The sequence below is a fragment of the Rattus rattus genome, chromosome 17, assembly GCF_011064425.1.
Source record: "Rattus rattus isolate New Zealand chromosome 17, Rrattus_CSIRO_v1, whole genome shotgun sequence".
Lineage (NCBI taxonomy): Eukaryota > Metazoa > Chordata > Mammalia > Rodentia > Muridae > Rattus > Rattus rattus.
This window is the reverse complement of record NC_046170.1, coordinates 41,523,069-41,551,009: the sequence shown is the minus strand read 5'-3', so window position 1 is coordinate 41,551,009 and position 27,941 is coordinate 41,523,069. Positions and strand designations below refer to the sequence as shown.

Here is a 27,941-nt window from a genome sequence, read left to right as displayed (position 1 = left end):
AGACGCATTTCTCTATACGCGGAGAGCGGCTCGGCCGCGCGCACGCCCGGTATCCAGGCCGAGCCGGGAACGTCGAGAGCATGGCGGTCGCGGGCGCAAAGCGGCGCGCGGTTGCGGCCCCCGCGACGGCGGCGACGGAGGAGGAGCGGCAGGCGCGGGAGAAGATGCTGGAGGCGCGGCGCGGGGACGGCGCGGACCCCGAGGGCGAAGGCGTGACCCTGCAGCGCAATATCACACTGATCAATGGTGTGGCCATCATAGTGGGCACCATCATCGGCTCGGGCATCTTCGTGACGCCCACCGGCGTGCTCAAGGAAGCCGGCTCGCCCGGACTGTCGCTTGTGGTGTGGGCTGTGTGTGGCGTCTTCTCCATCGTAGGCGCACTGTGCTACGCGGAGCTGGGCACTACCATCTCAAAGTCAGGCGGCGACTATGCCTACATGCTAGAGGTCTACGGCTCGCTGCCCGCCTTCCTCAAGCTCTGGATCGAGCTGCTCATCATTCGGCCCTCCTCACAGTACATCGTGGCGCTGGTCTTCGCCACATACCTGCTCAAGCCGGTCTTTCCCACTTGTCCCGTGCCGGAGGAGGCTGCCAAGCTCGTGGCCTGCCTCTGCGTGCGTAAGTAGGGGGTCCGGGCTGGGCGGGGCTGGGCGGGGCGGGGTGAGCGAGAGTCAAGGTCTTTCTGTGTTTACTGCTGGGCAACACCCATCCCAGCATCCCTCCATCTGTCCATCTCTGGACTATCCCGGCAGTTCCAGGCTAAAGTCACAGGTCTCAGAACCCACGTGCGTTTCTTTAATCCATCCATAGTGTCTACACTTTCGGGGCAGCCCTCGCGAGACCTCAGTGGGTCACGGCTGTGTCTCCGTGACGGGCATCCCGCTTCCCGACATGAATCCGTAAGATACGAGAGGTCTACCCTGTCCTGGGTGAGAGCAATACTCCTTGCCTCCAGCAAAGCACCACGTGGAGTGACTGATGTGCCAGTTTCCTGTTTCAGCTTCAATTGCTGACTGGTTGCTAAGAGGGAAATTGCAGTTAAAAAAAAAATCACTTACGTTCTTAAAACCGGCCTATCAGGAATTAGTGCATGGGCTGACTCATAAAAAAACAGTAGTAATAAAATTGTGTGTGGTAGTGACGGCTCCTTGCTCGTTTGGGATGAGTAGCAGAATCCTGTAAAGGCTCTGAAACTGAAGACAGTCCGTGTGGGTGGGCTTGGGGGTCCCAAGATGTGGCAGGTAACAGCTGTTGAATGTTGTCCTTACAGGACCCGAGACGGATTGACTGCTTTCTAAAAACAGTTATGTGATTTTTCAGGACTGGGAAAAATGATCGTTTAAGCAAATGCCGCATGATTTGGTGGTGGAGAGCAACCTGTAAAATCGTGCTACTTTCAAAATTACAGATGGGTTCAGGCAGCTAAGACAGGTTTCTTTGTTTGCTTTAGGAGCTGTGTTGACGGTGCACATAAAGAGGGCGACAGCGTGGCAGGGCTAGACTTAACCGTCTTGGGTTGAGAGCCATGAAAGTAGGGGGCTGCTGTTAGCACTGGAGCCACTGCCCGATGCCGGCCGGTGCCTATTTTGGCTTTGGCCATGAGACTGTCTCTTGTTATCAGTCACAGCTGGGTGTGCCCTTAAATTCTGGGACCACCCACTCTGCTCTGTAGTGCTGATGGGAGACTGACTGGGTGATGACCTGTAAGGTTTCCTATTTGCTTGGTTCATGTATAGGAATGGTCAAAGCCACAGTTGGTCAGCAAAAGCAGTGGGCTGGCCGGGGAAAGCCTGGCTTCAAAGGGGACAGTGACTACTGCACTTGCATACTCAGAATCTTAACTGTCCAGTTCTCCTTATTGATGGGATGACTTGACCTTTAGGCCACATAGGGAACGTCATGGGTATTAAGGTTTTCTGTTGGTTTGTTTGGTTTTGAGACAGGCTCTTGCTACACATCCCTGGCTGGTCTGCAACTCGCCTCTGCCTCCCAAGTGCAGGGAGTAAGAGTGAACACCAAGGTGCCAGGCTGGCATGGCTATCTTTAAAGAGCCCACACTCTTGCCAAGATAGTTCTGGAAAGCTGGTTTCTGACTTCTGCAGGTGCTAGTGACATGTGGGAAGCAGTGTTTGCCCACAGGAGGCAGGCAGCACGGAGAGCTTGCAAATATTCTTTCTTTTAAATTTTTCAATGTTTTATTTATTTTGCACACTAGTGGAGGTCAGAGGGCAGTTATAGGAGTTAGTTCTTCCTTCCACCATGTGAGTTCCTGGGATGGAACTCAGATCTTCATGTTTGACAGCAAGCAATTTTATCCACTGAGCCATCTCACTGGCCCAGATGTCTTCTTATTTGAAAAAAAGAAAAGTAATAACACAAACGTATAATTGTGTAAATATCCAGCTATGTAGATACGTGAGGGTCAAGCATGAGATCCACGCTCCTGTCACCTGGCAGCTAATTGGTAAAGTCCCAGTTGATCTCAATGGACATCTGTTTGAAAACCTAAGGGGACAGCATGTCTCAGCTCTTCAGGAAAGCTCCCAACAGGCTTAGCAACATTTGGGGTGTCCACGATTTGAGAACAGGTAAGCAGGCGCCTCCCGCAGGATCTGCAGCAGGTCGGGCTCTCAGACTTGTGATGCAGAGGCTTTGGTGGGCTTTTTGTTTGTTTGTTTTAAATTAAAAATGTGTGTATGAGTGCTTTGCCTGCATGTGTGTCTGTACCACCTGACCTGTGTAGATTGCCTGTGGAGGCCAGAGTCAGAGTCACTGGAGTTATAGACAGTTGTGAGCTACTATGTGGGTGCTGAGGTTTGAACCCTGGTCCTCTGGAGGAGCATCCAGTGCTTTTAACCATTGATTTATCTCTCCAACCCCATGATATAGGGTTTTTCAAAATGCCTTAAGTAGCCTTTTTACAATCTTTTGTGGTTGCTGTAGGTAGAAGCTGCTGGTAAGTTCTAGAAAGGTCACACCCTGGCCCAAATTCTGAGTATCAGGGTAAGATCTGTCCATTATCTTTCTGCTCATGTGATCATCAGTGGACAGCTCTGTTTCTCTGAACCACAGGAACATACGCAACCAGCTTCTAGTTGGAACAAGAGTTCTCAGTAACATCAAGATAAGCTTCTACAGGAGAGCCTCATCTGTACCTCCTTGAAAGAGGTAGACTCCAGAAAGGGAGCTGGCTTGACAGGGCAGGAGGAGAACCCCAGGAGGCTCCTGGGGTTCAGTAGAGCTTCAAAGTCTCTTAAGGCCTCGGTGTTGGCTCTCAGAGGTTTGTACTCTGAGGAGGGAGTTTCTGTGTGTCAGTGAGTGCCTTGTTCTTTCTCCAGGGCACTTCTGGGGAACATAGTGTTCTCTGGCTTCTATGCCATGGGAAAGGCCCTGAGGAAGCACCGAGAGTCAGGTTTTAGGGCAGAGGTCTGGTTTCTGTGAGTTGAGGCTTCTGGAGTCCTCTGCTCATCTCTCCACAAGTGTCCCTCACCCAGTTAAGACTGGATTGGGGGGTTGGGGATTTAGCTCAGTGGTAGAGCGCTTGCCTAGGAAGTGCAAGGCCCTGGGTTCGGTCCCCAGCTCCGAAAAAAAGAACCAAAAAAAAAAAAAAAAAAAAAGACTGGATTGGGAAGTAACTTGGCATCCACCTGAGCAAACCCACTGATAGTGGAGGTAGATGCCATCTACCTCACAGTGAGTCTGGATCGCTCCCTCTGACCTCAGGCCTGATGTAGGCAACCCGGAGGGGAGGCTTTGATAAAGACCAGAGGACTTTATCAAATGCTTTAACAATGCTTGCCATATTGTTCTGGGTGGCCATGGGCCTTTGTGAGCCACAGTATGCGGCTTGGTTTTTGTTTTGTTCTGTTTTTGAAACAAGACTTCTTCTCTGTGTAGTCCTGGCTGTCCTAGAACTCACTTTGTAAAGCAGACTGGTCTTGAACTCATATTTCTACTACTGTGATAAACACCATGACCAAAAACAAACTTGGGAAAGGGTTTTACTTCACCTTGCAGCTTGTAGTCCATCATCCAGAGCAGTCAGGGCAAGAACTTGGAGGCAGGAGCTGGTGCAGAAGCTGCGAAGGATGCTGCTTACCAGTTTGCTCCTCATGGCTTGCTCGGCCTGCCTCTTTAATGGTATCCAGGACCACCTGCCCACCCATGCTGGCACTACCCACAGTGAGGTGGACCCTCACCTAGAAAACGCGCTGTAGACTTAGTCCCTTCAGGCAGTTCTTCTCAGGTATTTTCTCAATTAAGAGTCCCTCTTCCCGAGTTACTCTAGTTTGTGTCAGGTTGACAGAAAAGCGACTCAGGACACTCAGTACCTGGATTTGTCTTGTTACAGAATCTTAGAAACTAGAGCTGAGATTCTGTCTGAGCTGGGATTTATCTAATCTCACAGGCCACTGCTGCCCGTGCTGAGATGCACAGGAATGTAGCAGCTTAGACTTGGGAACAAAGCCCAGGCTCTGGGTGGTGACCAGTGCTACCCGTGTCACCTCTCCGGACTTGTGAGTGTGAAGGATGAGGCCTGCTGACCAGCCTAAAACACCTAATGAAGGTGCATCCTGTCCTGGGTGGAGAATGGGACCCCTGCCTGCTGAAGTCTGGTCTCAGGTGGCTGAGGACTCTTCTCCACCTCTCAGGAGAGGTAGGGGCTGGCTGGCCTGGGCTCCTCAGTGCCAGGAAAGTCACTACTCTGTACTCTCCACAGAATGAGTCCAGCAGGGTCTTAGACATTCTTAGCTAGCATGTGCCTGGAGACCTGTGGCCTGAAATAGTTCCCACCCAGTGTCAGATCAGGGGTATTGTGTTCCACCTGTATAATTCTGTAAAATGGGGGTCCATCCTGCCTGGGTGTTAGCAGAGAGCTTTATTTAGTGGATAGCACAGAGCCGGTCACAGATATATGTCGTCTTCTGTACTCTGCCTGGTGGTGGACCTGCTCTCTCTTACTAAGGAGCAGCCCCACAGCTCACTTCTGCATGGAGAAGAGGCTGGAAGGAGGGGGAAGGAAATGGAAGGGTACTCGCCGTCTCCCCTCCTGAAGTATAGGCGTGGGACACCAGCGGTGGATGGGGTCTGCGTGAAGACATGTAGACTCCTGCTTGGCCCGCCCTGCCTAAGTGACTGATGGCCCTTGCCTGGCCAAGCTCTGCTGACCTGAAGGTCAGTGGGTCAGCTGAGTAGCCACTAGAGAAGATGGGGGAGCAGGGCCGGTGTGGGGGGCTTTTTTGTCCCCTCTCTTCAAGTCCCCTGCTGGTTTCTGTCCCCTGGGCTGCCTCTGCTATAGACCCCAGGCCCCGCAGGAGTAGTTGGAGTCTCTGAGCACTGTGGCTGCTGTGGCTGAGCTGAGGCAAAGGCTCTGGTATTGCTGTGGCCCCGGTGTCTGGAACCATGAGCTCAGTACAGCTTTGTAACTAGCACTGAAATTGTCTTTTCCAGCTAGACCTGGAAAGCACATACACACCGGCACATGGAGCAGGCAACACCCAGTCACAGGACCCGGGGCCCCAGACATGAGTGGACCACAGAAGCTTTGACCAGGCAGCTGGGAAATAGAGCAGGCATCTTATATATTTCTAGTCCTGCCTTTAGCCGGGTGATGGGCAAGGATTACAGACTGCTGGGTAATCCATAGCATGTCCAGGATCTCTGTCCAGAAATGGTCGCCATAGTGACCCTGTGCAGCCACAGTCTCAGGCCCTGAGACACAGGTGGGGGAGCGCCTTTTGCATATTTCCTCCAGTTTAGCCTTTGAAGTCAATGTGATCCTTTCCGTGTTTCATAGCAAGGGAAACTGAGGCAGGAGTAGGCTATGCAGCAAGTTCTAGGGTATGTGGTGACTTGGTCACTCCATCCAGGAGTCTGGTCTGCTAGGGTAGGGACTCCGGCTGCTCAGAGGTTCATCAGCATTTAGATTCCTGAGGAAAGGCTCCTCCTTGGATGGGGTTCATAGGGAGCTGTCCAGTCACCTTTTATCTTCCTGTCACAATCTCCACTATGGTGAGCTTAAGACAGGCAGCCCCCATCTTTCCATCTGTCCACCTCTGGGATGTTACAGGGGTGCCACAGGCTTAGGGAGCAGCAGACTCAGCACCCCCCAGCCAGCATGACTGATCCCAGGGCCTTGTGGATTGTTGGCTGTGAGGAGCAGCCTCAAAAACAGCGCTCCCTGTCCGAGGCCTCGTCCGTTCTGCCTGCAACCAGTCTTACATGCCAGCCTCTGATACACTTCCTAGACACATTTGTTCCTTCTGCAGCCCCTGTCATTCTCGGTGTTCTGAACTGTTGCTTTTCCTGGCAGCCTGAGATGTCTCATTCCTGAGCACCAGCCGTCAGACCAGCCCTTGGCTGGACATTTTTCCATGCCGTGCCCACTCTTCCCCTTTGCCAGGATATGCTACTATGTAAAGAATTAGCAGGATTTCCCATCCCACTTCTGGAGCCTGTGTGTGCAACCTGATCCACACTGAGTCACCCTGACCTTGGGGCTGGCCAGCGTAAGTCATTGCTGAGAACTTACGGTGCGGCAGCTGCTTGGAGTCAGTAAGGGGCCTGCCTTCAGCTTACGTTTCTGATCATGCCACCAGCTCGGGCTGCAGGAGTGGAAGGGTTGGGAGGCTTTACTGGGTTCCCTTGGACCTCGTTAGCCCCAGCTGTGTGGGAGGATTCAAGTTCACAGAGGTGGCCTGAACCAGCTCTTGACTCTGTCTCTCGAGCTTTGAGCCCCCAGGGCAGGTTGGGGTTGATAGTTCCCACCACACTAGGTATGGCGGAGGCTGTAGAGTGCACCCCTGCTGAGGGAGCACCTGAGGGGTGTCCTGAGTTGCTAGGCCTCGTCTCCTGGCAACTCCCCTAATCCAGGGAATCCTGGCTTTTCTCACTGCACCTGCTGGACCTGATTGAGATGGAGAGGCCTTGGAGTCTGTTACTAACAGCTGTGTGTGCCACTAAATCCTGCCCTACCCCACCCCACTCCCGCCCCCTCCCCGACACACACACACACACACACCCACACACACACACACACACACACAAAAAGTTGTGCCCTGGTGAGGCCTGAAAGCACTCCAATCAGCAAGTTTATTGTGTTTGCTATGATCTACAGTTCATACTTCAAATACTCTGGAACGTATACTGCCCCTCCCCCCTTACAGCTAGACTACTCTAATGATGTTTTAGGGACATCAAGGTTAGTCCTGTGGCTGGCTGGGGACCTAGAGATCTGGGTGTCCTCCTTCCCCAGGAACTGCTGTATGGTGGCGCAAGTCTTACTTACTTACTCTTGAACACTTCACTGATGAGGGAATTGTACTGCCGTGTGTGCATGTGTGAGAGTCTGTACTGAGCTGTGATGAGGAACCCTTATCACTCTCAGAGCTTAGGATACCAACACCACAGCAGTCAGATCAGTAGGGGATCACAAAGCTCCTGGTGTGGGGTATAAGCCAATGTTGGTGGTGGTTCTGCAGAGTGGGAGCAGAGGCTTAGAGGTATCAGATATCCTGGGGAGAGGGGAGGGGGCAAGGCAGCCTTTTGGAGTTACCAGGAACCCTTGACCACTGTCTTCAGGGAACTCGCTTCAGAAGTCTTGGAAAGTTGCTTGGGGTGAGTAGGTGTTTTTGTGAGTGGATGTTTTTGTCAGCCCAGGACTTGGGCTTTTTTTTTTTTTTAAAGATTTATGTATTTCATGTATATGAGTACCCTGTAGCTGTCTTCAGACACCAGAAGAGGGGGTTGTGAGCCACCATGTGGTTGCTGGGAGTTGAACTCAGGACCTCTGGAAGAGCGGTCAGTGCTCTTAGCCACTGAGCCATCCCTCCAGCCCTGGTGTTTCAGCTGGCTAAGCTGATGTTTTCTGCCTGTTGAAAGGATGTACCAGGTCAGAGTGAACAGTCACTGACATCTGCACCCCCGGAACTGTCTGTGGTTGACTGGTGCTCAGTGGTTATGAGGCCTGAGTCCCACCCTGCACTGAGCGAGAGATCCAGTGTAGACAAAGAACCAATATAGACCTGAGTCTGAGGAGGAGGCACCATAGGACTTTGAAGACACCAGGTGTGGTGGTATGTGCTCGAGTTTGAGGCCAGTGTGGTCTACAGAGTGAGTTCTGGGACAGCTAAAAAAAAAAAAAAAAAATCTGTCCCGAATTTAAAAACAGCAGCAGTGTTTCTCTGCGGAGACTTGGGGATGAGCCCATCAGAGTGACATCCTCCTATGCTGGAGTTGGATCACACCCTGCAGGTTTCCTGACTTGTGTGGCCACTTGCATTCACAGAAGCCCAGGAAAGGGATTCTAGAGAAACCACTCATTGTATCTGAGTGGGCAACTGTGCTAATGGCCCCAGCACATGGGGGCTTGCTGACCTCAGAGGCTCAGCACTTTTGGACTGGTCTGGGTAGGCGGGAGTGCCAGTGATTGGCGGGGGATGGGTGTTTTTACCCGCACCTGGGGAGTCGGGCTAGGGTGAGTACTGGGGTGACTGACCACTGGACATTCCCACCTGGTTATTGCAAGGTAGACCTTGAGCCTGCACAGAGAGGTTCACTGGGGATCTTTTGGGTTCTACCTGGGAGACTTGAGTGGGGAACTGGAAACACCTAGACTTTAAGGAGTCAGGAAGTACTGCTGACATAGGAAGTCCTGAGCCCATCAGTGGGACCACCCACTTGTCTCAGGTCCCTGTGTGTGCTAACAGACTCAATTCAAATGGAGCCAGGATCACTTCCAAGACAGGGTCCCAGGTCTGAGCCAACCCATGCTCGGGCCTTCATCCAGTTGCTGGGCCAGGGATAGGTGTACCCTGGGGGACCAGCCCAGCCTTGCTTCCTGGAACCAGTGAAGCCACCAGCCACTTCCTCTACCCTGCTCCACGAGCCCTAGGAGACTTGGTACTGTTGGGAGAGTATAAGCAGCACCAGCCACACGAATTTCTACTACCTGCCCATTATAGTGAGGCAGCAGTTCCTTGGCAGCCATCTTTGCCCCAAGTGTGGCCCTTTAGGGAAGAGATTCTGGTGACAGATGCTTGCTCAGCCATGGGGCGGGTGGTGTCAGGTTGAGCCTAGGGCTTCTTCCATGGTTGGAGCACTGTGTTTTGCTGACCCAGTCGGACAGTAAAGGGTCTCTCTAGCACTCTGTAAAGTGTGGGCTGTAGAGCCCTGTGCCAAGCCAAGTGTTCCTGAGTGTCCCTGAGTCCCCATGCAGCTAGGGATAAGAACTAACCTTGTGTCATTAGGCCTGTGGGCCGAGGGCCCGACCTGCACACCTATCTGCACCCAATATGAGGCTCTGGGCTTTATCTCACGGGCCCAGCTGTTGATAGCCACATTTATCTATTGGTGTCATGTGGGGAACCCCCAAAAGGACCAGCTTTCACCTCCTATGCTGTGACCATGCGTATACCCTTATCACAGGGCTGCATAAGAACAGGAGTAGGTTACAGCACAATCCTACTGCCTTGGTCTCTGGTGGGGAAAGAGTGGCAAGGCGGCAGATTGTCTGGGTAGGGAGCTGAGGTTCCTTCCGGTCAGTCTTCTGACCGCCTCTCGTGACAGTGTCTCAAGAAGGCCAGCAGCCCCTGGACCCAGATGAATTCATTCATTTATTTCAGATTGTGTGGTTTTAAAAATGGGGTTGTGGGGGATAATACTCCCTTGTTCACTTGTTCCCGAGTCAGTGAGCATTACCGCTTCACCACCTGCTCTGGCTCCTTTATAAGAGACATGAAAGTATAGAGTCCCTTTTGTTCCGTCTTATTCTAATGTCAGAAGAGAAGTCAGCAGCTAGGAAGAGCTCAACCCTGAATGCCAAGGCCCGTGCTGGCCCTCCTCTGTCTACTTGGCCTAGAGTCTTGTCTCAGGCCTATTTTTGACTGGGGAGAAGCTGGCTTGGCCCAGAAAGGGCGGGTGTTGGAGTAGCAGAGGGGCCCACTGGGACAGCAGGGATAGTGATTCAATGTACTGCTCCCTTCCTTAGAGGTTCAGAGGGACACCTCATACAGGGCGACTCAGCAGAGGCACATTTTCTGGAGCCTAGGGCTGTGTCATACTTTCCCTTTAGAGTCCAGAAACCAGAGACCACAGCTGCCAAGGCTGAGGCGGTAGGCTTTGGGCTTGGCCACACCCCTCCTGCCGGCTGGCTCGCCACAGCCAAGTGGGATCTTACCAGTGATGCAATCTGCCAGCCTCTTGCACTCAGAAGCTGGCGTGTGAGAGTGCCGGCTCAAGAGAAGCTTGGCTGCTCGGGTTTCTTTGTCATCGCACCTTAAAGGAAATGTAGGACTGTGTAAGGAAGGCTGTCAGATTAGGGATCTGTGGGGCAAGGGACGAAGGCTGCTGGGGGAGCATCTCAGGGCCACGTGCATCCCACAGTCTCCTCTCTGGGAGACCTGGGAATTTTCAAGCAAGTCACTGCAGCAGCAGCAGCAGCAGCAGCAGCAGCAGCAGCAGCAGCAGCAGCAGCAGCAGCAACGGAGCATTCTCTGAGTATAGTCCCAGCCAGTGTTACATCAGCCGGAACTAGAGAGAGAGAGAGAGAGAGAGAGAGAGAGAGAGAGAGAGAGAGAGAGAGAGAGAGAGGTGACTCAGTGCAAATGAGCGCTCTGACTTCCTGGAAGTAAAGCAACTGCTGTAGCCTCCGTCCCCCAGCACCAGGGAGCCTTCCTGTTTCCCTTCCATCTGAAGTTGGCCATGTCCAGATAATTAATGTAGATTTCTGTCTTTGCGGTCTATTCCCCAAACTGCAGAATGACATATAATTAGTCTGGCTGGGGAAAATGCTGCCTGGCGTCTGTGAGGCCTGAGTCGGCATAGCTTTTGTGGGAGTTGCTCATTAGGGAAGCAGTGAGCTTCTCCCCCCATATTCTGGAGAAGACGGATTCTGGTAGTCTGGGGCCTCTCAGGCTGCGTGCTGTACTGGTTAATGTTTGACCAAGGCAAGCCAGGAACCTCTTCCTCCCCCAGAGTTGGGTATAGAGGCTTCTCTAGTTCTCTTGGGGCCGGAGCTGAGGAAGCTGGGGGCTCGACTATGGGGACCTAGCAGCTACCGAGGTGGCGAGGTAGGTGTGCTCACTGGTTTTGAAGTGCTTTCATTTATGTTTACATAGAGTACAGTGCTGAAACCCAGCTCCTCACTCCACAGACAAACTCTTGCCAAGGTCTGGGGGCTCCTTAGGGGACCAGGCAGCCCTGTCTTAATCGCTTGTCTGCAGCCCTGCTGGGTCCCTGAGGCCCTGCCTTCACGATGTGTGGTCCAGTTGCTCAGATGTCTGCAAAATATCACCTGTGGTTTCATGTTCAATATATGCTGGTTAAATGGCAGTGCAGTGGGACATGTTTCTGTTTGCCCGAGCCCACTTGGAGCAGCATGTGAGAACACCTGTTCCCATCTGTTCCCACCTGTTCCCATCGGTTCTGACCTGCAGCCTGTGCCCACCTCGTCCCATTGTTCCCCTCTTGGCTTACCAGATTCACATAGACAAGACGCCTCCCTCACTTGCTTTCACCAACCCCATGGAAGGTTGTCTTTGAGGAGAGGTCACCTTATAGTGCTGTGTTCAACCCTAGCATGTGCTGTCTCAGGATTGGGGCCATCCTCCAGGCTGTTTGAATTTCAGTTGAGTCAGTCTGCACTTCCACAGAGGCAACAACAGATGGAGGGGCTGTGATGGGAGTCCCTAAGGAGGCAGAGATCACTGAGACACAAGGAAACCTTAGCCGGCATAGTGGCACATGTCTAATCCTAGCACTCAGGAAGCTGGAGTGGATGGTCCAGACTTCAATGCCCATGGAGTGAAACCTTGTGTCACAAAGGCCAGGTAAAAAGAGCTGGGCCTTGTGGTGCAGGCTTGTCATCCTGGCACTCAGAAGGTTTTGACAGGAGGAGCTTGAGTTTGAGCCCAGCCTGGGCTACAGAGTGAGACCATGGCTATAAAAAAATTGGCTGCAGGCTATCCAGGGCAGCCAGGAGCAGGCCCTTTGAAGAATTGGTGTTTCTAACCTTTGACCCTGGCTAGCTTTATCAAAACAAGTCCCAGAAAGTCAGAGCCCACGGGGAGGCAGGCAGGCTTTGCCTCTGTGGGATCCCAGCCAGCACCTGACCTTCCCTGTGCCCCGACTGGATCTGCTGCCCTGTGGGGACTCACGATTTGCTCTCTCTCTCTGTCTCTGTGTCCTTCCCCACAGTGCTACTCACGGCTGTGAACTGCTACAGTGTGAAGGCTGCTACCCGTGTGCAGGATGCCTTTGCGGCTGCCAAACTGCTGGCCCTGGCCCTCATCATCCTGCTCGGCTTCATCCAGATGGGAAAGGACATAGGACAAGGTGAGCCCATCGGCATGCGGGACCTTCTGCCTGCTCCTTCGCCTCTGGGAGGGTGAATGGTACAAGAAACTGAAGGCCAGAGAGTGTATACAAACCTTAAAGCTTTGTCCCCAGCTAGTGCGCAGGCCTCTGGGGAGTCCCAAGTGTCTGTCCATCTCTCTGTGCAGGAAGTCGGGGGTCGGAGCTTCCATCTGACAGGGCCTCACCCAGCACAGTGCGTCCGTCCCCTGTGTGAGGTGCTCTCCCGGGACTGACCGTTCTGAGATGAGTATGGGGTTCTTAGGCCTCTGGCTCTTATCCAGAAGTTTCTTGGTGTTTCTTGTCTAGTAGTGATTCCCTCTTGCTGATTCTCATGCCTGTGTGTCCAGGCATCAGGCCTGGGAGGCGGGGGCGGCATGATGTCGGCCGGTCACCCTGTCATTCAACACCCCCCCACCCCCCATGAGGAGCACAGCATCAGGAGCATCAGGTTCAAACCGCCTGGACTTTGTCCACACGTTGTATGAGTTTGGGGAGGTCATCTGGACCTCTGGGTCTCTTTCTCTGGCTGCCTTGTGAGGCCGCTGGGAACAGGGAAAGGGAGGAGGCATGTATACACAAGATGTGCGCTGTGTGCTCCACACGCCATGTGTGATGCTCTGACAGCTGCCTGCAAGTCCCGATACACAGCCATGTCTGTCATCCATCCTTCATGGGCTGCACTGAAGCGGAGGCCCTGCAGCTCAGGCCCAGTCCAGAGCCCTGCTTGCAATTCCTCCTTCGCGTTTGTCTCAGTCCCTGTAGTGCCCCAAAGGAAGAATGGATCGGAGTTGTCTGAGCGCCTGCCTGAGAGTTATAGTGTGTGGCCCACTGTTCCCGCGGAGAGCTTAAGGCATTGCTCCGGCTGAGCCAGAGCACAGCAGCCGCCAGTGCTCAGCGTCCGTCACCAGGAACTGCAGAGGAGGCCCTGGTCCTGGTGTTGCCCCGAGGCCGAGGCAGCAGGGACCTAATTCTCCATTTCACAGATGCGCGCAGACCCGGTGTGGAGTTGGGCTTTGGCTGAGGTCGGCCTCCCTTTCTGACCTTTCTGTGTGTCTAAGTTCCAAATACCTAGGTAGAGGAGACCATGACCTTACCTTCCTTCCACACCGATCTCTGGACTGTGCTAAAGGCCTCCTGACTGGACTGAGTGGATGTGAATGGGATGGTTGTCCACTGTCTACAGTGGTACAGTCCAGTTGTTTCTCTGTCTTCCCTCTTCTGTGGAGTCTCACTCCACAGACTTGAGCCAGCCTAGGATCAAGGATGCACAGGTGCTTGGGGAAGCCTGAGGTGTGGGACCTGCCCTCAGGGGTGGGCAGTGTCTGCAAAAACTCCACATCCCCCTGCGGCCTTGTCCATCTGTACAGTGTCTGTATGTTACTGGAACCATTTACCACTGTGCCTGAGGGGATGGAAATCCTGGAACGTGGCCTGGGTGGTGCTTCCAGAGCTGGGGCCAGTCCCTCAAGAATGGCTGGCAGGGATTGTCCCAGGCTTGTGAACTGCCCACCTGGAGGCCAGCAGCAGAGTGACCTGAGGCCGTTGCTGTTCTCCTAGAGCTTTAGGGATTCCATTCAGGACCTTTCCACATGCTCTGGTAGGCAAGGCCGCAGACACAGAAGTGGTGGCCAGCTGCCAGGGAAACACTTTATTCCAGAGAGTGGTCCAGACCTGTCTTTTGGGCAGGAGGGATCATATTCTGTGCTCACAGCCCATCACACTGCACAGTACGAGGCTGGAGGTAGAAGTGCTGACAAGGACCTCATTTGGCTGTGGTGCTGACATACGGTGAGGAGTCTAGTACCCGAATTTGCTGTTAATAAGAACAAACTGGAGTAGGGGACAGCGGGGCTTTTGTCAGGCTTGAATGCACAATGTGTTTATAATTCTGGTGGCTGGCAAGCACGCCCTACGCCCCCAGCAGTTCCTTTCTGAGCTCCAGGACTCTATGCAGTGGCAGCAAAATTCCTGTGTGGGTTGGGGGGGGGGTGATGGTATCTGTTACCCAGATGGATGCCTTGACTTGTGAAGGACACAGTGTGGGAATGCTGGCCCCTCTCTCCTGAGTACTTGCCTACTCTCATTTCCCACTGGGCGTAAAGTCCTTAGAGGACTGTGGTGATTGCCAAGTCCTTGAAGGCAGAGGCCCTGGCTCTGGTCATGTGCGTGAGCTTGCTTTAATGTGGGTCTAGGATCATGTTGGCCATTTCCACGTGACTCAAAGCAGCTTCCTCATTGGCTATTTTCTTATGCAGGAAGGAGGTTTGCCTGTTGTGAGGGTCACTCACTCTACCCTGCCAGCCTTCCACAGACTCTCTGCAGCCCCTCATGTGCGATGGGGAGAAGACAGGCCCTGTAGTCCAGAGCGTATGTCACTGTGAGAATATCAGCTACCCACAGGGCTTGCAGAGAGCTAGATTAGGCTCAGACCCAAGCCTTGAAAGCACTCCTAAGCACCCCTTCTCCTCAAGTAGGGAGGCACTTTGGCTGCCCCTGGTACCTAGATGGCCGGGGAAAACTCAGCCTGTTGCTGACCTCACAAGATGTCAGCACTTGGTCCAGTGTTTTCATAACTGCAGACAGTGCCTAGACTGGCTTTTGATCTGACTAGCTGTGACTGGACTTGTGAGTGGGAGTGGGTGAGTTGGCAGCAGTGAGCCCAGAGGACCTGAAATAAGAGAGACAAGTGATAGACATGTTGGGCAGGGACTCCACGGCCCTTGACACTCTGTGTCCCTGTCTAGTCAGTTGGCCCCTTGCCAACAGTACTCTGAAGGAGCTGTGACTCGAGGTCAGACTGTTCCAAAACACGAGTGGGCACCAGGCCTTCCTCTCAAGGCCAGGCGTGGGAGAGGACTCTGGAAGGTTCTTGTCTGTGTCTGTTAATTGTCCCGGGTCATCAGAGAACACAAAGTAGCTCTTTTGTGGTTCTTCTTGGGTTGAACCTCACAGCAGCAGAATAAATGAACGTCCTAAGACCATCACAGGTTGTAAGGGTTGCTGATGCTGGTATCCCATAATGCCTTCACCTTTCTCCCACATTGACTGCCCAGGAGAGGGCTTTGATGGCTGACACCCTCCGTACAGTACGAGGCAGACTTCATTGGCCTGAGCTTGAGTGAGTGGTCACCTGCTCTGCTCTGCCAGGGATCATGGAGAGAGGACACGCCACCACATACACTGCGTGGGCCAACAGCTACAAGTGGACTCCTCAGTTAGCTGTGTCCTCTGTCATAGGTGACAGTGGCCCACACTTGGCTCAAGAGACTAGACCTGTCCCATGTTTCATCAGCTTCAAAATGATGTTCACTTGTCACTTAGTGAGGTGCCCTAGGATTAGGTGAGATGTCGTGTCCTGGATCCTGTAGCTCATGGGCGGGGCTAGGTCCTACTGTAACCATGGGCGTGGGCACAGTGCAGGGTTACGGTGCTGTGCTAGAGTACTGAGGTCAGTGCTGTGTCCTGTTATGGGGAAAGCTGGTAGACAAGATCTGGAATGGCGGGCAAGGTGACCAGCTCGCTGGCACTCTTCGAGTTCAGGTGTAGGAGGAGTGGCTAAGAGCTGCCCCGTTCATTCATGGTTCCTCCTGTGTTCTCACTGGGCGGGGAGTCCTCCCCTGGGGTCTCCTCACACAAGAACATCAGAGCCTCATCAGAAGCCCCTGTCACTTCCCTTAGGGGCTCTGTGTCTGTGTGCAGGCACACTGGAGTCAAGGCTGTAGCACTTCATTCAACTGCTCTGCCAAGGAAGTAGCATCGACAGCCTGGAGCCTCCAAACCCACTCTGGGGAAGCCTGGAGCCTCCAAACCCACCCTGGGGAAGCCTGGAGCCTCCAAACCCACCCTGGGGAAGCCTGGGGACATGTTAGGGGAGGAGGATGTCAACTCTTCATCTCCCTCTAGAGCTGTCTTTGGAGGGGTGCCCCAGGCTGGCCTCAGCTCCACTGGGGGACTTAGGGTATGGATTATTGTGGCCTAGCATCTCAAGCTTCAGTCATACTAGGACTGGCTGTACATAGCCCAGAGGTTCAACACAGTTCCTCAAGATGTATGCCAGACCTGGTGAGTCCTCCACACAGGTGCCATGGTGACAGAAATGCCCCTCCTGGAACCCCCAGAGCAGAGGCCACATGATCTCCATCTTCTTGTGGGCACCTCATCTGTTTCCTGTGTCTGACTGGGATCCTTGTTGGGTCTGGAGCCCATTAATTCACAATTGTGCCACCTGGCAGTGTTTTATCTGCAGAAGCTACCTCTGCAGATAAATGGGTGTCTGCAGAAAACTGGCAGGCCCACAGTTAGCTGAGAAGCACATAGCCCCGGAGCCTGTAGGAAGACAGAAAGTAGGCTCAGTGCAGCCCTGCCCCTGGGGTGAGGTTGGCTGTAGGGAACTGTGGGTTGGGTGAAATACAGTTGGCCCCACAGGATCACAATACCTTAGGTTTCTCCTGCTTACCAGCTTGCCTGGGGCCCTGGCATTTCCAGGACACACCAGCCTTGAGCCTCTGTACTCTTAAGTTGGGCTGCAAGTCTGGCCACGTCCTGCAGGTAGGAAGGAGTTCAAATCTGTCTTCATTCCCAGCATGCCTGTCCTCAGCATTCGTGTGCCTCCACACAAGCCTCTGTCAGGGAGGGACAGGAAGACAGGCAGGGCACTTCGGCAGCCTCCTTTCCTCTGAATAGGTTCCATGGCCACACTGTATGACAGGTGTCTTTGGGACACTTCCCTAAAGTCCTCTTCCCTGGGCCTTGAGCATTCCCACCCCATCCACCCCTGCTCCCCTGAGAACTCTGATGTGTGGTTTTAGGGCTGCACCCTGCTGAGGTCTCTACTTATACATAGCTTCTCACAGCAGTCCGTGAGCCCTGTAGAGAGAAGTGTTTTATGGCTGAGGAATGGGAGGCCTGCCAACCAGGCCCCACCTGACATGGCCAGAGTGGGAGAAGGGGCTCTGAGACAGTACACAAGCCCAGAGGAAGGGCAGCGGTGCTCCAAAGGCCATAGCATGTTGGAATTGTCTGGTCCCAACCAACCTGTGCCATTAACACTGTAAGCTTGTCTGCCCTGCGTCTGCCATTGTTAGTTAGTGAACCCTCACTTAGCCCATTGTCCCGTGCCTGAAGCCGTGTGGGCGTAGATCAGGCCTGACTGACAACAGGCCAGGGGAAGTCGGCTTTGAGCCTGGCAGTGATTCCCTGAACAGTGGAGCTCACGCCATGTACACTGAGCTGCACCTCTGGTCTCTGCCACTAGAACCCCGCTACTTACCCCACCCCTACCTAGATTTGTGACAACCCAAGGCTTCGAGGTGAGGCAGTTACATCTAAGTCCCAGACTTGTCCCGCTCCCTGCAAGGTGCCTGTCTCACTTCTTTCTAAGCCACTCGTCCAGCACAAGGGAGCTAGCTGCCTAATACAGATCAGACTGTGGATACGGCTATTCCCTCACACCCTCAAGCCACCCAAGGTAGAGCTGGTGTCAAAGGGTGACAGGGCACTGTGGGTCACCTGTGAGTCAGTCCAGCCTGGGATCAGCTCAGGGGAATCCAGACAGCAGATGTACTGTCTATTCCATGGTGCCTGTGGAGACAAAGTTGTTTAGTCAGATACCCAGGGAAGCTCTGGCCTCCAGTCCTGGACCAGTGTCCAGCACAGACACAGTCACCAAACGCCAGGGCTCTGCTGCAGCCCAGGCTGAATGCCATAAGCCCTGACACACATCTGGACTTTAGTCCTCACCTCCATCCTCAGTGGGGAAAGGGCAGCGGCAGAGTTGGTATTCTGGTCCAAACCCTGAGTCTCTGGCAGCGAACCATCTGCTGAGGGATTGAACCAACCCTCTTGCCATCCCCAGACTGGATAGAAAGCAGGCCTCCTGCCCACTGTACTAGACTTCACTATCTGGGTGTTGTTTCTCGGTGCACCCTGATATCACTCTCCTCCAGAGGTCTCCTGCAGTACTAAGGTCCCCAAAGGACAGCCCCTGCCTCGTGTGCTCCTGGGAATAGAGCCACTGAGATTCTCAACCTGGCACCTTGTCACAGCAGCTGCTGTTCTTTCAGGGGTGTTTCAGGATGTGAGGCAGACCTGGGCGTGCTGCTCTGCCAGGTGCTTGGCTCCACACCATCATCTTGGGTGACGGCTGCACTCACGTCATGATCCAAGTCTGGTGGTGGCCACAGGGCAAACACTGAAGTGTTACGCAGGCCTCGGGGCTGAACACATCTCCTTCTGACTCGGAATCCTCACACAGTCCCAAGCTGCTGTTCTGTTCTCAGCTACACTGAGGTTGTGTTACAAAGGAGGTGTGGACTCCAGGCTAAGGCTGTCTGTTGACTCAGAGTGGGTTCTGGTCACTATTCATTGGTATTCATTATTCATCCCCATCCCTTAAAGGTCCCAGCCTGGTGAAGAGTCAGCTTTGCTTCTCACAGCCTGACAGATCCTCCTCATGTACTGCCTTGGTTTGATCTGTACCTCGGTTTCCCAACTTACGGGAGAAGTGCTGCCCGGAGCAGAGATGTGTGGGTTAGGCCCTGTGCATGTAAAGGTTCTCCTTGTTCCAAAACATTCCACTGCAGAGTATGAGGGGCGTGCCCTGCCTTGTGGGAGACTCCACCAAAGCGCTTCTGAAGGTGCCCTGTCCTGAGCTGCCCTGCACTGCTCACCACAAGCCTGCTTCTGACTCCCCTGTGACCAGGACCTAGACAGATGGGCATGTGGGTACTACTCTTCTTAGAAGATCGGGCCTAACCTGAGGTCGGTGGGGAGCCCAGGACATCCTTAGCTCAGATTTGGAACCAAATCATGGGACATTCCAAACATGCAGAAGACTGTGAAACAACTGGTCCAGGCTTCCTTCTTAGTCAGACCCTGGCACAGGGCTGAAAGACGTTCTGTGCAGACCTCCATTACAGGGTCTTTGTTGACTCTGACCTAGGAGTATGAATCAGGCAGGCCTCGCCCCAGGGTAGCCGGCCTGATGATGTCTTAAGCAGACCTGGCCAGGCCCTGTGCAGCCTCAATAGCCACAACTATAAACAGCTCCCTTTCAGGGAAGCACACTGTCTCCAGTTCCAAGGCTCCTTAATTCTGTTGTCCCCACAGGGAGGTGACCTGAGTCTGTGGAGAACTAGCCACCCACCTTGCTGGTTCCCAGTCTTGCATCTTTAAGTATCAGACTTTTACAGGCTCGATGAAATGGGCCCATTCTACAGATAAGGTGACCAAGCCTCAGGAAGAACATCCTAGCAGCCCATTGACCACCCTTAGACTCTACTCTGATAGCCACTAGCTCTAGAAAATTCTCAGAAAGAACACTGCCTGGAGTGTGGGCTGTGTGGTCATCTGAGTGGTGGACACAAGCAGAGGGTGTGTGAAGTGTCCTCAGCCAGGCAGGCTGTCTCCGGGCGCCCTGCTCCGTCAGTTCTCCCGGTCCTCCTCTTTGGGTGTATCTACTCACACACTTGGGATGGCACAGGTCTGGCCTGAGTTCTTCCCACCTAATTCCTCATAGCCCTGGACAGGGTCTTCTGAGCTTCATAGCAGGGGGCCAAGGTGTCAAGCGACATCTCCATGTGGCTGAAGGCTAATGGCACTGCCTGCATGCCACATATGAGCATACAGCCCAGTGTCAGCAGAGGCTCTGGAGCTGATCCCTCCCAGCCGTGCCCTGACCTCAGTCTGCAAAGGTCTCGTGGGTTTCTAGGCAGCCATAATCCTCTAAGTGGCTGGAGGGTGTAGGGGTGGGGTCAGATGGCTCTGCGGGTCAGTCAGTCTGCGGCAGTAGCTGCTGCATTCCAAGCTTCAGTGTGGTACAGAAACACTCCAGAACTCTAGTGGAACCTCTGTCCAGATCCTCTAACCAGTTTTGTTCTCTTAAATGGATTGTAGGTGATTCGTCCAACCTGCACCAGAAGTTGTCCTTTGAAGGCACCAATCTGGACGTGGGGAACATTGTGTTGGCATTGTACAGTGGCCTCTTCGCCTACGGAGGATGGTAAGTTCTGGAACATCTGAGTTGGCCTGGGAACACCTGGTGCTGCTGCACTCAGAATCTCTGTGCTCTGACCATACAGGGCTGATCTAGTGGGTGGGACAGAACACAGGATCATCTCGAAGAGCTGCAAAGTCACGACCTTTACGGAACAGGCAGGGAGAGCTGGGTCCTATCTGAAGTCCATAGGATGGAGCCTGGCCTCTGCTTTTACAACAGCTGTATAGAAAGAGCCTTGGGATGAAGCCAGACAGAGCGGTATAACAGGATGGACTGTGTGCTCGCCTCAGATAGACTGGGCAGAGGACAGAGCAGAGTGAATAGCTAGCCCCAAGTGCGGGCGCTCACTGCCTAGCTGCTGTCAACAGTGAGGTCCCTGGGGGCCACAGAGGATTTCCCTGTCCCCTACTATCTTAGCATTCTGCTGCTTCTGTAGAGAGACACCATGACCATGGCAATTCTTATGGAAGAAAGCATTTAGTTGCGAGCTTACAGTTTCAGAGGATGAGTCCATTATCGTCATGGCTGGGAGCGTGGTGTTGAAGCAGTAGCTGAGGAGTTTACATCCTGATCTGTAAGCAGGCAGGCAGAGACAGGCTGGGCCTCATGTGTCCCACCCTAGTGGCACAAAAGCCACACCCAATCCAACAAAGCCCCATCTCCCAATCCTTCCCTGATAGCCCGCCAGCTGGGGACTGAGCATGCAAATATATAAGCCTAAGGGGCTGATCTCATTCAAATGCTGCACCTACAAAGGGCAGCCCAGGGTTTTGTTTGCATTGGTTTTCCCTCGATGACTGTGTACAATAAGATGACATACTATTGCCTGATTTCTAGGAACTATCTGAATTTTGTCACGGAGGAGATGATCAACCCCTACAGGTATGTACAGAAATGGCTGAGACATAATTCATTCTGTCTTGGCATGGCAGGGAGAAACCACCCACTGTAAGAGTCTGTTGACCCGCCCTCCTATTTCTGCGGAAAGCTGTGTCGGGCCTGCAGCAGGACGTCGTAGGGATAGGGTTGGTTCTAGGCCAGAGAGGGGCAGCTGTGGCTCTCGGCCCTGGACACCATCTGGAGGGGGGATTTGTCTGGGATATGCAGCTTGTAGGTAAGGCCATGGGTGCTCACATTGGGCAGTCTTGACTCCTCTTCAGCCCTCAGAGCCACCGAAAAGATGCTCGGTATTTGAGGATGGTAGTGTGAGCTGTGCTTCAACTGTGCACAACTACCCAGGTCCAGTGGCTGCATCAACCATGTGCATCCCAATGTTTGCCCATAAGTGAGGCCCAGACTTGGAGCCACTTGTAGAGGGCAGGAGCCTGGCTCCTCTCCCCGGGGTCCAGCCCTAAGTCCTGGATCACACTGACGTCTCTGCCTGTCTTCCTAGGAACCTCCCCCTGGCCATCATCATCTCCTTGCCCATTGTCACCCTGGTCTATGTGCTGACAAACCTGGCCTACTTCACTACCCTGTCTACCAACCAGATGCTGACATCTGAAGCCGTGGCTGTGGTAAGACTCCCCTATCAGCTTCTCAGAGGCCTGTGCCCAAGCCTTACCCTACCTGGGGAGTCTAGAGGTTATCATTGGTGTCCACTAAAGGGGACCACAGTGGAGAGGCAGTGCTGTCTAGCTTTATTTATTCAGATGTTGATTCTAAGCTCGTGGTTTATAAATACCTGGCACACCAGGCCTTTGGCAGATGTGACACAGCCATCAGTAAGGAAGCCCTGTTAAAGATTTACCCTAGATCCCATGGGAAGGGGGTCAGTGTACCTTATGTGTGCCCTACAGCAAGACTTGGGGATGGCCTGCTGTGAGTCACTGTGTGTTCCCTCTCAGTGCAGACCCTAACTCTGAACAGTGGCCATGTATTGTAGAGGCCGGAGATTAAGGGCTGAGTCACTAAGCTGCTCCAGGGGCCAGAATTGAGGTCCTGTCTGTGCACCACTGTAGTCGAGCGCTCACCCTGTGTTGTGTCTGTCCAGGATTTTGGGAACTACCACCTGGGAGTCATGTCCTGGATCATTCCTGTCTTCGTGGGCTTGTCCTGCTTTGGCTCTGTCAATGGGTCTCTGTTCACGTCCTCAAGGTAGGTGCTTGACAGCCCCTTGGAAGAAATGCTGGTGTCTCAGGAACTTTGTAAGCTGTCTGCTTATTCCTGACAGACAGCTGCTGTTGGATACTTGATGGCCGAGGAACAGGGGAACTGTTCTGAGCCTCTGCTAGTTAGGTCATATCACGGGGGGCTGGAAGTGAGGGACAGCCCCAGGTTTCTGTCCAAGAGGTCAAGGACATTGAGTCCTATGCCGGGGAAAAGGCTAAGCCCCTCCCAGTAGCTGACAACCCTCCCTAGCTGCAGGCGGCTCCCTTCTGAGTCTGGGCGGTGGGGCCAGGGCTGACTGCCCGCTGCTCCGTCCACAGACTGTTCTTCGTGGGATCCAGGGAGGGCCACCTGCCTTCCATCCTCTCCATGATCCACCCACAGCTTCTGACACCGGTGCCGTCACTGGTGTTCACGGTGAGTCTGCCGCGTAGTGGTGCCCGGTCTGTCCTCACCACTCAGGGCCCCCTCTGTCTGTGCCCAGCGCAGTACGTAGTCGGGAACTGTGTATCATGCACATGGCTACCAGGATGCACCGGACTGCAGTACAGCACCAGATTTTTAAGTTCAGAACTCCATTGTGGTTCTAAAGAGATAACAGTCAGTCATCAAGTGCTGAAGTGAATCCCTGCCCAGCAGGAGCGTCTGTCAGACAGCACGTCTGCTCCCGCCATGCCACTCAAGTCAGCCTGTGCTGCTGTCTGAGTTGTTAGTTCTCTCCTGCGGTGTAACAAAACAGTCGCCTTGACCCCAGAAAGCCTAAACAAGAAACGTTTACTGTTTCACACTCCCTTAATTCGGATTCCTCAGGAAACACAGTCAGCATCACTTTGAGCTTGCTTTTGATGGTGGCGTGTGCAGTGACTGTACACTGCGCTTTGTTGGAGGGTCCCCAATGGATATTTGGTCACTTCTGGCACGGGAGGCCACAGGAGGTGCTAAGGGCAGGCGCCTCATGGTTCCCATTGTCCCTCTCTTTGTATCCCAGGACCTCACACACGGTCACAGCAGTCACTTCTTAAAGCAATGGCAAACCGATGTGCTCAGCCACACACTGGCGGAGCTGGCAGTCGGCTGCCCGGTGGCCTCCGGCAGCTCCCACATCAGCAGGCACTGCCCTGCCAGGCTCACCCGGCTCTGTCTTTGGTTTCAGTGTGTCATGACCCTGATGTACGCCTTCTCCAGAGACATCTTCTCCATCATCAATTTCTTCAGCTTCTTCAACTGGCTGTGTGTGGCCCTGGCCATCATCGGCATGATGTGGCTCCGCTTCAAGAAGCCTGAGCTGGAGCGTCCCATCAAGGTGAGCGTTGGGTGCTGTCCCTGCTCAGTGCCAAGGTCTCATTCTCAGAGGCAAGGGCTGCATCCAAACCGTCCTGGAGTGGCACAGCCTCTGGTCCTGCCCTGTCCTGCCTCCATCTCTCCTTGGCAAACAAGGGAGCCTGTCCCATAAGAAGGGTTCATCGAAGGCTGATCTGCTGGAGTCAGAGCAAGTGCCAGAGTTGTCCCAAGACAGCTGACTTATGGTGGCTGATGGCCAGGAGCTTCTGTTAGCCAGCATGTTCTCCTTGGGCACAAGGCTGACCCAGTCACACCTTCTCGCTGCCTGTACTCAGTGGTCTCCACTAATAACAAGGAGCCTGGTGGCTAGTTAGTGGGAGACCCAACTATGCTGGCTTGTTAAACTCAGTCCTCTAGGCTGTGGGGACAGAGGTCAGACCGCCCACAACTGGTCCATGGAGAGCTCACAGATAACTGTGGCCTCATCTCCTGGGCGCATAGCTAGAGTCTATTCTCGTGAGGCTCTTTCCCACAGTGGGAGTCCATTTTTGAGACAGAGGGATCCTGGACAGCAGTCTGGCCTGAGCCCAGCTCTGCCTGTTGGGTTATTCAGGGGTTAGCCTGCCCTGCCAGGAGCCTGTCTGCTTGGGCTGGTTAACAGGCTGTGGCTTTGGGGTGAGCATTCGTATTCACAAAGGGTCCTCTGAGAAGGCAGGACTCCTTGCTTGTTGGTGGGTTGCCAGGGTTTTCCCAGAAAGGTCAACCTGCCGCTCCTCCCTTGGGCAGCCATGGGTGGGTATTCCAGCCAGGGTTTCCGTGTCTGGTGTGGGGGCTGCAGAGCCTACTGCTGCCCTGTGGAAGCCTCCAGAGAAGCCAGGGTGGCTGTTTTCATTCCTGTCTAAACCAGGTCAGTTTTGGGTGCTTAGATGCTCAGCATTGTGTGCTGGCGTCAGAGCAAGATTGAACGAGGCAAGGCAGCAGCTGGAGGCAGTTAAGGCACTGGAAGGCAGAGGCAAACGTGGAGGGAGGTGTGGCTCGGCAGGCCCAAAAGAAGTGATGGCCTGAGGCCACAGGGCGGTAGGTAGGAGCTTTCCACTGCGTCCACGAGCCATGGACATGTGGGAAGGAGAGCTTGGTGGCCAACATGTCTCCCTCCTGTCCCAGGTGAATCTGGCCCTCCCGGTGTTCTTTATCCTGGCCTGCCTCTTCCTCATCGCCGTGTCCTTCTGGAAGACACCCCTGGAGTGCGGCATTGGCTTCGCCATCATCCTCAGCGGGCTGCCTGTCTACTTCTTTGGTGTGTGGTGGAAAAACAAGCCCAAATGGATCCTGCAGGTCATCTGTAAGTGTACACGCCGCCACCCACACCGCCACCCACGCCACCACCCACACCGCCACCCACGCCGCCACCCACGCCGCCACCCACGCCGCCACCCACGCCACCCACACCGCCACCACGCCGCCACCCACGCCGCCCCACGCCACCACCACGCCACCACCCACCACCACCACACCACCACCCACCACCCACACCACCCACCACCCACACCACCACCCACACCACCACCCACGCCACCACCCACACCACCACCTCACCGCCACCACCCACACCACCCACCCACGCCGCCACCCACACCGCCACCCACACTACCACCCACGCCGCCACCCACACCACCACCCATGCCGCCACCCACACCACCACCCACACCGCCACCCACACCACCACCCACGCCACCACCCACACCACCACCCACACCGCCACCCACACCACCCACGCCACCACCCACGCCACCACCCACGCCAGCCAGGGCAGGAGTGATGGGGTGAGGTGTCGTCAGACCTGTCCCCGCACACCCTACAGACCAAGAGATCATGCTTGGCTTTGGGCTTTGTGGTGCTGGCCAAGGGTTTGCACACCAGTATAGCGCGGGCTCCCATTGAGAGGAACAGAATTACAGAGCGTAGTTGGGTACCACCGTCGCTGGTCTTAGCAGGCATTCTGTGGCCAGCTGCCCTTGCCAACTGGCAAAACCCCACTTCTGGACACTAGCTTAGACACAGTGGCCTGACAAGATCTAGAGCCTGGAAAAGTTGTATCTGAGGTACCCAGGTCAGGCTGATTCCAGTTAGCTTAGGACCTGTGTTCACCGTGTCCAGCCCCATCGCTTGAAATTTCAAAAGGGCTAAAAGGGCTGGTGAGAGAGGTGGGACAGGAGGAGCTGGCCTGCCGCTCCTGCCCGGCCCTCCACTCTGCTCACTCCTGTCCTCTCCCTACAGTCTCCGTGACCGTGCTCTGCCAGAAGCTGATGCAGGTGGTTCCTCAGGAGACTTAGCCACGCGTCCTGGGTGCCGCGGGAGAGTGCACTGTGACTGCTCCAGACAACTCACCTTTGGAAAAGCAGCGTCCAGGCCCATCATCCCCACAGCTCCAGTGAGCACCACTAACTATCTTAACACCATCCGCTGTCCCTCAAAGGTCAGGTGTCCACAGTGGCCGTGAAAGAAACCTGGTACGAATTTGGTCCCAGACGGTGACCATCCATGCATACATAGCAGCCACTGTGAGGTGTGCTGTGGCCTGAGGCCTGGTCTTTCTGACTTTGGGGACTGCCACATCTGGGCTTTCTCCCCTATGATTTTTTGTTTTGTTTTTGTAGCGTTCATTTGGGTCAAGTTTACACTACCGAGATGATTATTTTTTGACAAAACAGGGTAGCAAAGAGCAGGAGATGGTGTGGCCGAACAGTCCGGCTCTGAGTGGGAACTGCGGGCCACAGCTCTTCTCCGACTGTTGTTCGTTCAGTAGCACATTGTGGCTGGAGGGGACCACATCACTGTCACCAAGTCAGAAGAACTACTGAGACTCAAACATCACCTTTTCCACTGTGGACTTGCACTGACAGACGGACGATGAATGTGCTAGCTTGGGTTTGAGTTTTCTGGGTCTGTCCTAGAGATGAAACCCCAACCTGACCCACGAGGCAGAGCTCCCCTGTGGGTCATTTGTTCCATTGTAAATGCAGAGCTCCGGTCTGACCACTCTGAAGTCCTGGTGATTCCCCTTCCCCTGGCTCCAAATGAAAGACCTCTGCAGCCATAACCCTAGTGGCACTTGGCCACCAACTGTCAACTGCGGGGCCATGTGCTCCTGTGCACACAAGCTGGCTCTACACATTCAAGGGCACTGCTCTGGGTCTTACTCCCTGTCCCACCCCAGCTCTCCTAGAACCAGACCGGCACCATGGGGCTCCCACCCACACACCTCTGTCCACCTCCATAATTCCTGAGACTGCTAGCAGCTCTCTGTCAAGTCACCACCGTCCCCCCTCAGCCCCCGGGGCCACTGTTCAAAAGAATAGGCACCAACTACCCTTCTGCTCTCTGCCACCTGTGTGGCGTGACCACTCCAGCTCCCTGAGCGTGAAAACTGCTGGCTACGTGCTGCTGTCCCTCCTGTGTGGGACCAGTCTGTTCCGGGGAGACGGTTGAGTCCAGCAGCACATCCACTGAAGCAGCTGATCTGACTGAAGGACTTGAGGGCATGAGAATCCCCCGCTGGCCCTGCCATTGCCTCAGAGCGTGGCCTCCCTGAGGGGGTGTCAACTGGAGTGGCTACTGTGCAGTTCTTACATAGTGGCCACCCTGACGTCTCCTGGGGTTCCCTTGTGTTGGGGTGAGGAGGCAGAGGTCAAGGTCGGAGTGCCCCTAGAAGGCTCTCCCAGAGATGTGAACCCAGGTCCCCAGACACAGCCTGGGTTCAAAGGGCAGGGGGAGTCTTGGTCCACGTTCATGGTGCTGACCCAGGCCCTCTGAGAAGGCCCTGTCATTCCTATTCTGATGTCCTGAGGACGCCCATCTGTAGGTTTTTGTTTTTAAATCAAGCCACAGCCACAGCCATTCGGCCCAGTGCTTTGCATTTGGTTTTGTCCTGACACATCACTGCCCTGTGGGATACCCCTGCCTGGCCCTTTTCAGTGGTCAGTGTCCAGTGCTGGGTACGGTGGTGTTCCCACCACACTGGGTCCACCTGCTGTGCCACTGGACTTAGTGCTGTGGTTGTAATGTCTTTTACTATTGTATTAATGGCTAGCCTGTTACATTAGACTGGGGGTGGGGTGCAAGGGTCGCTGGTTTGTGAGGCTTTTTGATTGGGGGGATGGTTTGTTTGTTTTTTTTTTTAAAGCTATTGGAATTCTAA

General features: G+C 54.2%; 1 protein-coding gene across 1 annotated transcript; it reads left to right on the top strand.

Moving 5' to 3' along the window:
- The first annotated feature begins 21 nt into the window (after positions 1 to 21).
- Positions 22 to 27,941, top strand: Slc7a5 (solute carrier family 7 member 5). Its single transcript, XM_032887750.1, has 10 exons — positions 22 to 621; positions 12,199 to 12,336; positions 20,251 to 20,356; positions 21,191 to 21,235; positions 21,747 to 21,870; positions 22,347 to 22,450; positions 22,783 to 22,879; positions 23,616 to 23,765; positions 24,908 to 25,085; positions 26,021 to 27,941. The coding sequence occupies exons 1-10, from the start codon at positions 81 to 83 to the stop codon at positions 26,074 to 26,076; spliced, it is 1,539 nt and encodes a 512-aa protein (XP_032743641.1). The 5' UTR covers positions 22 to 80; the 3' UTR covers positions 26,077 to 27,941.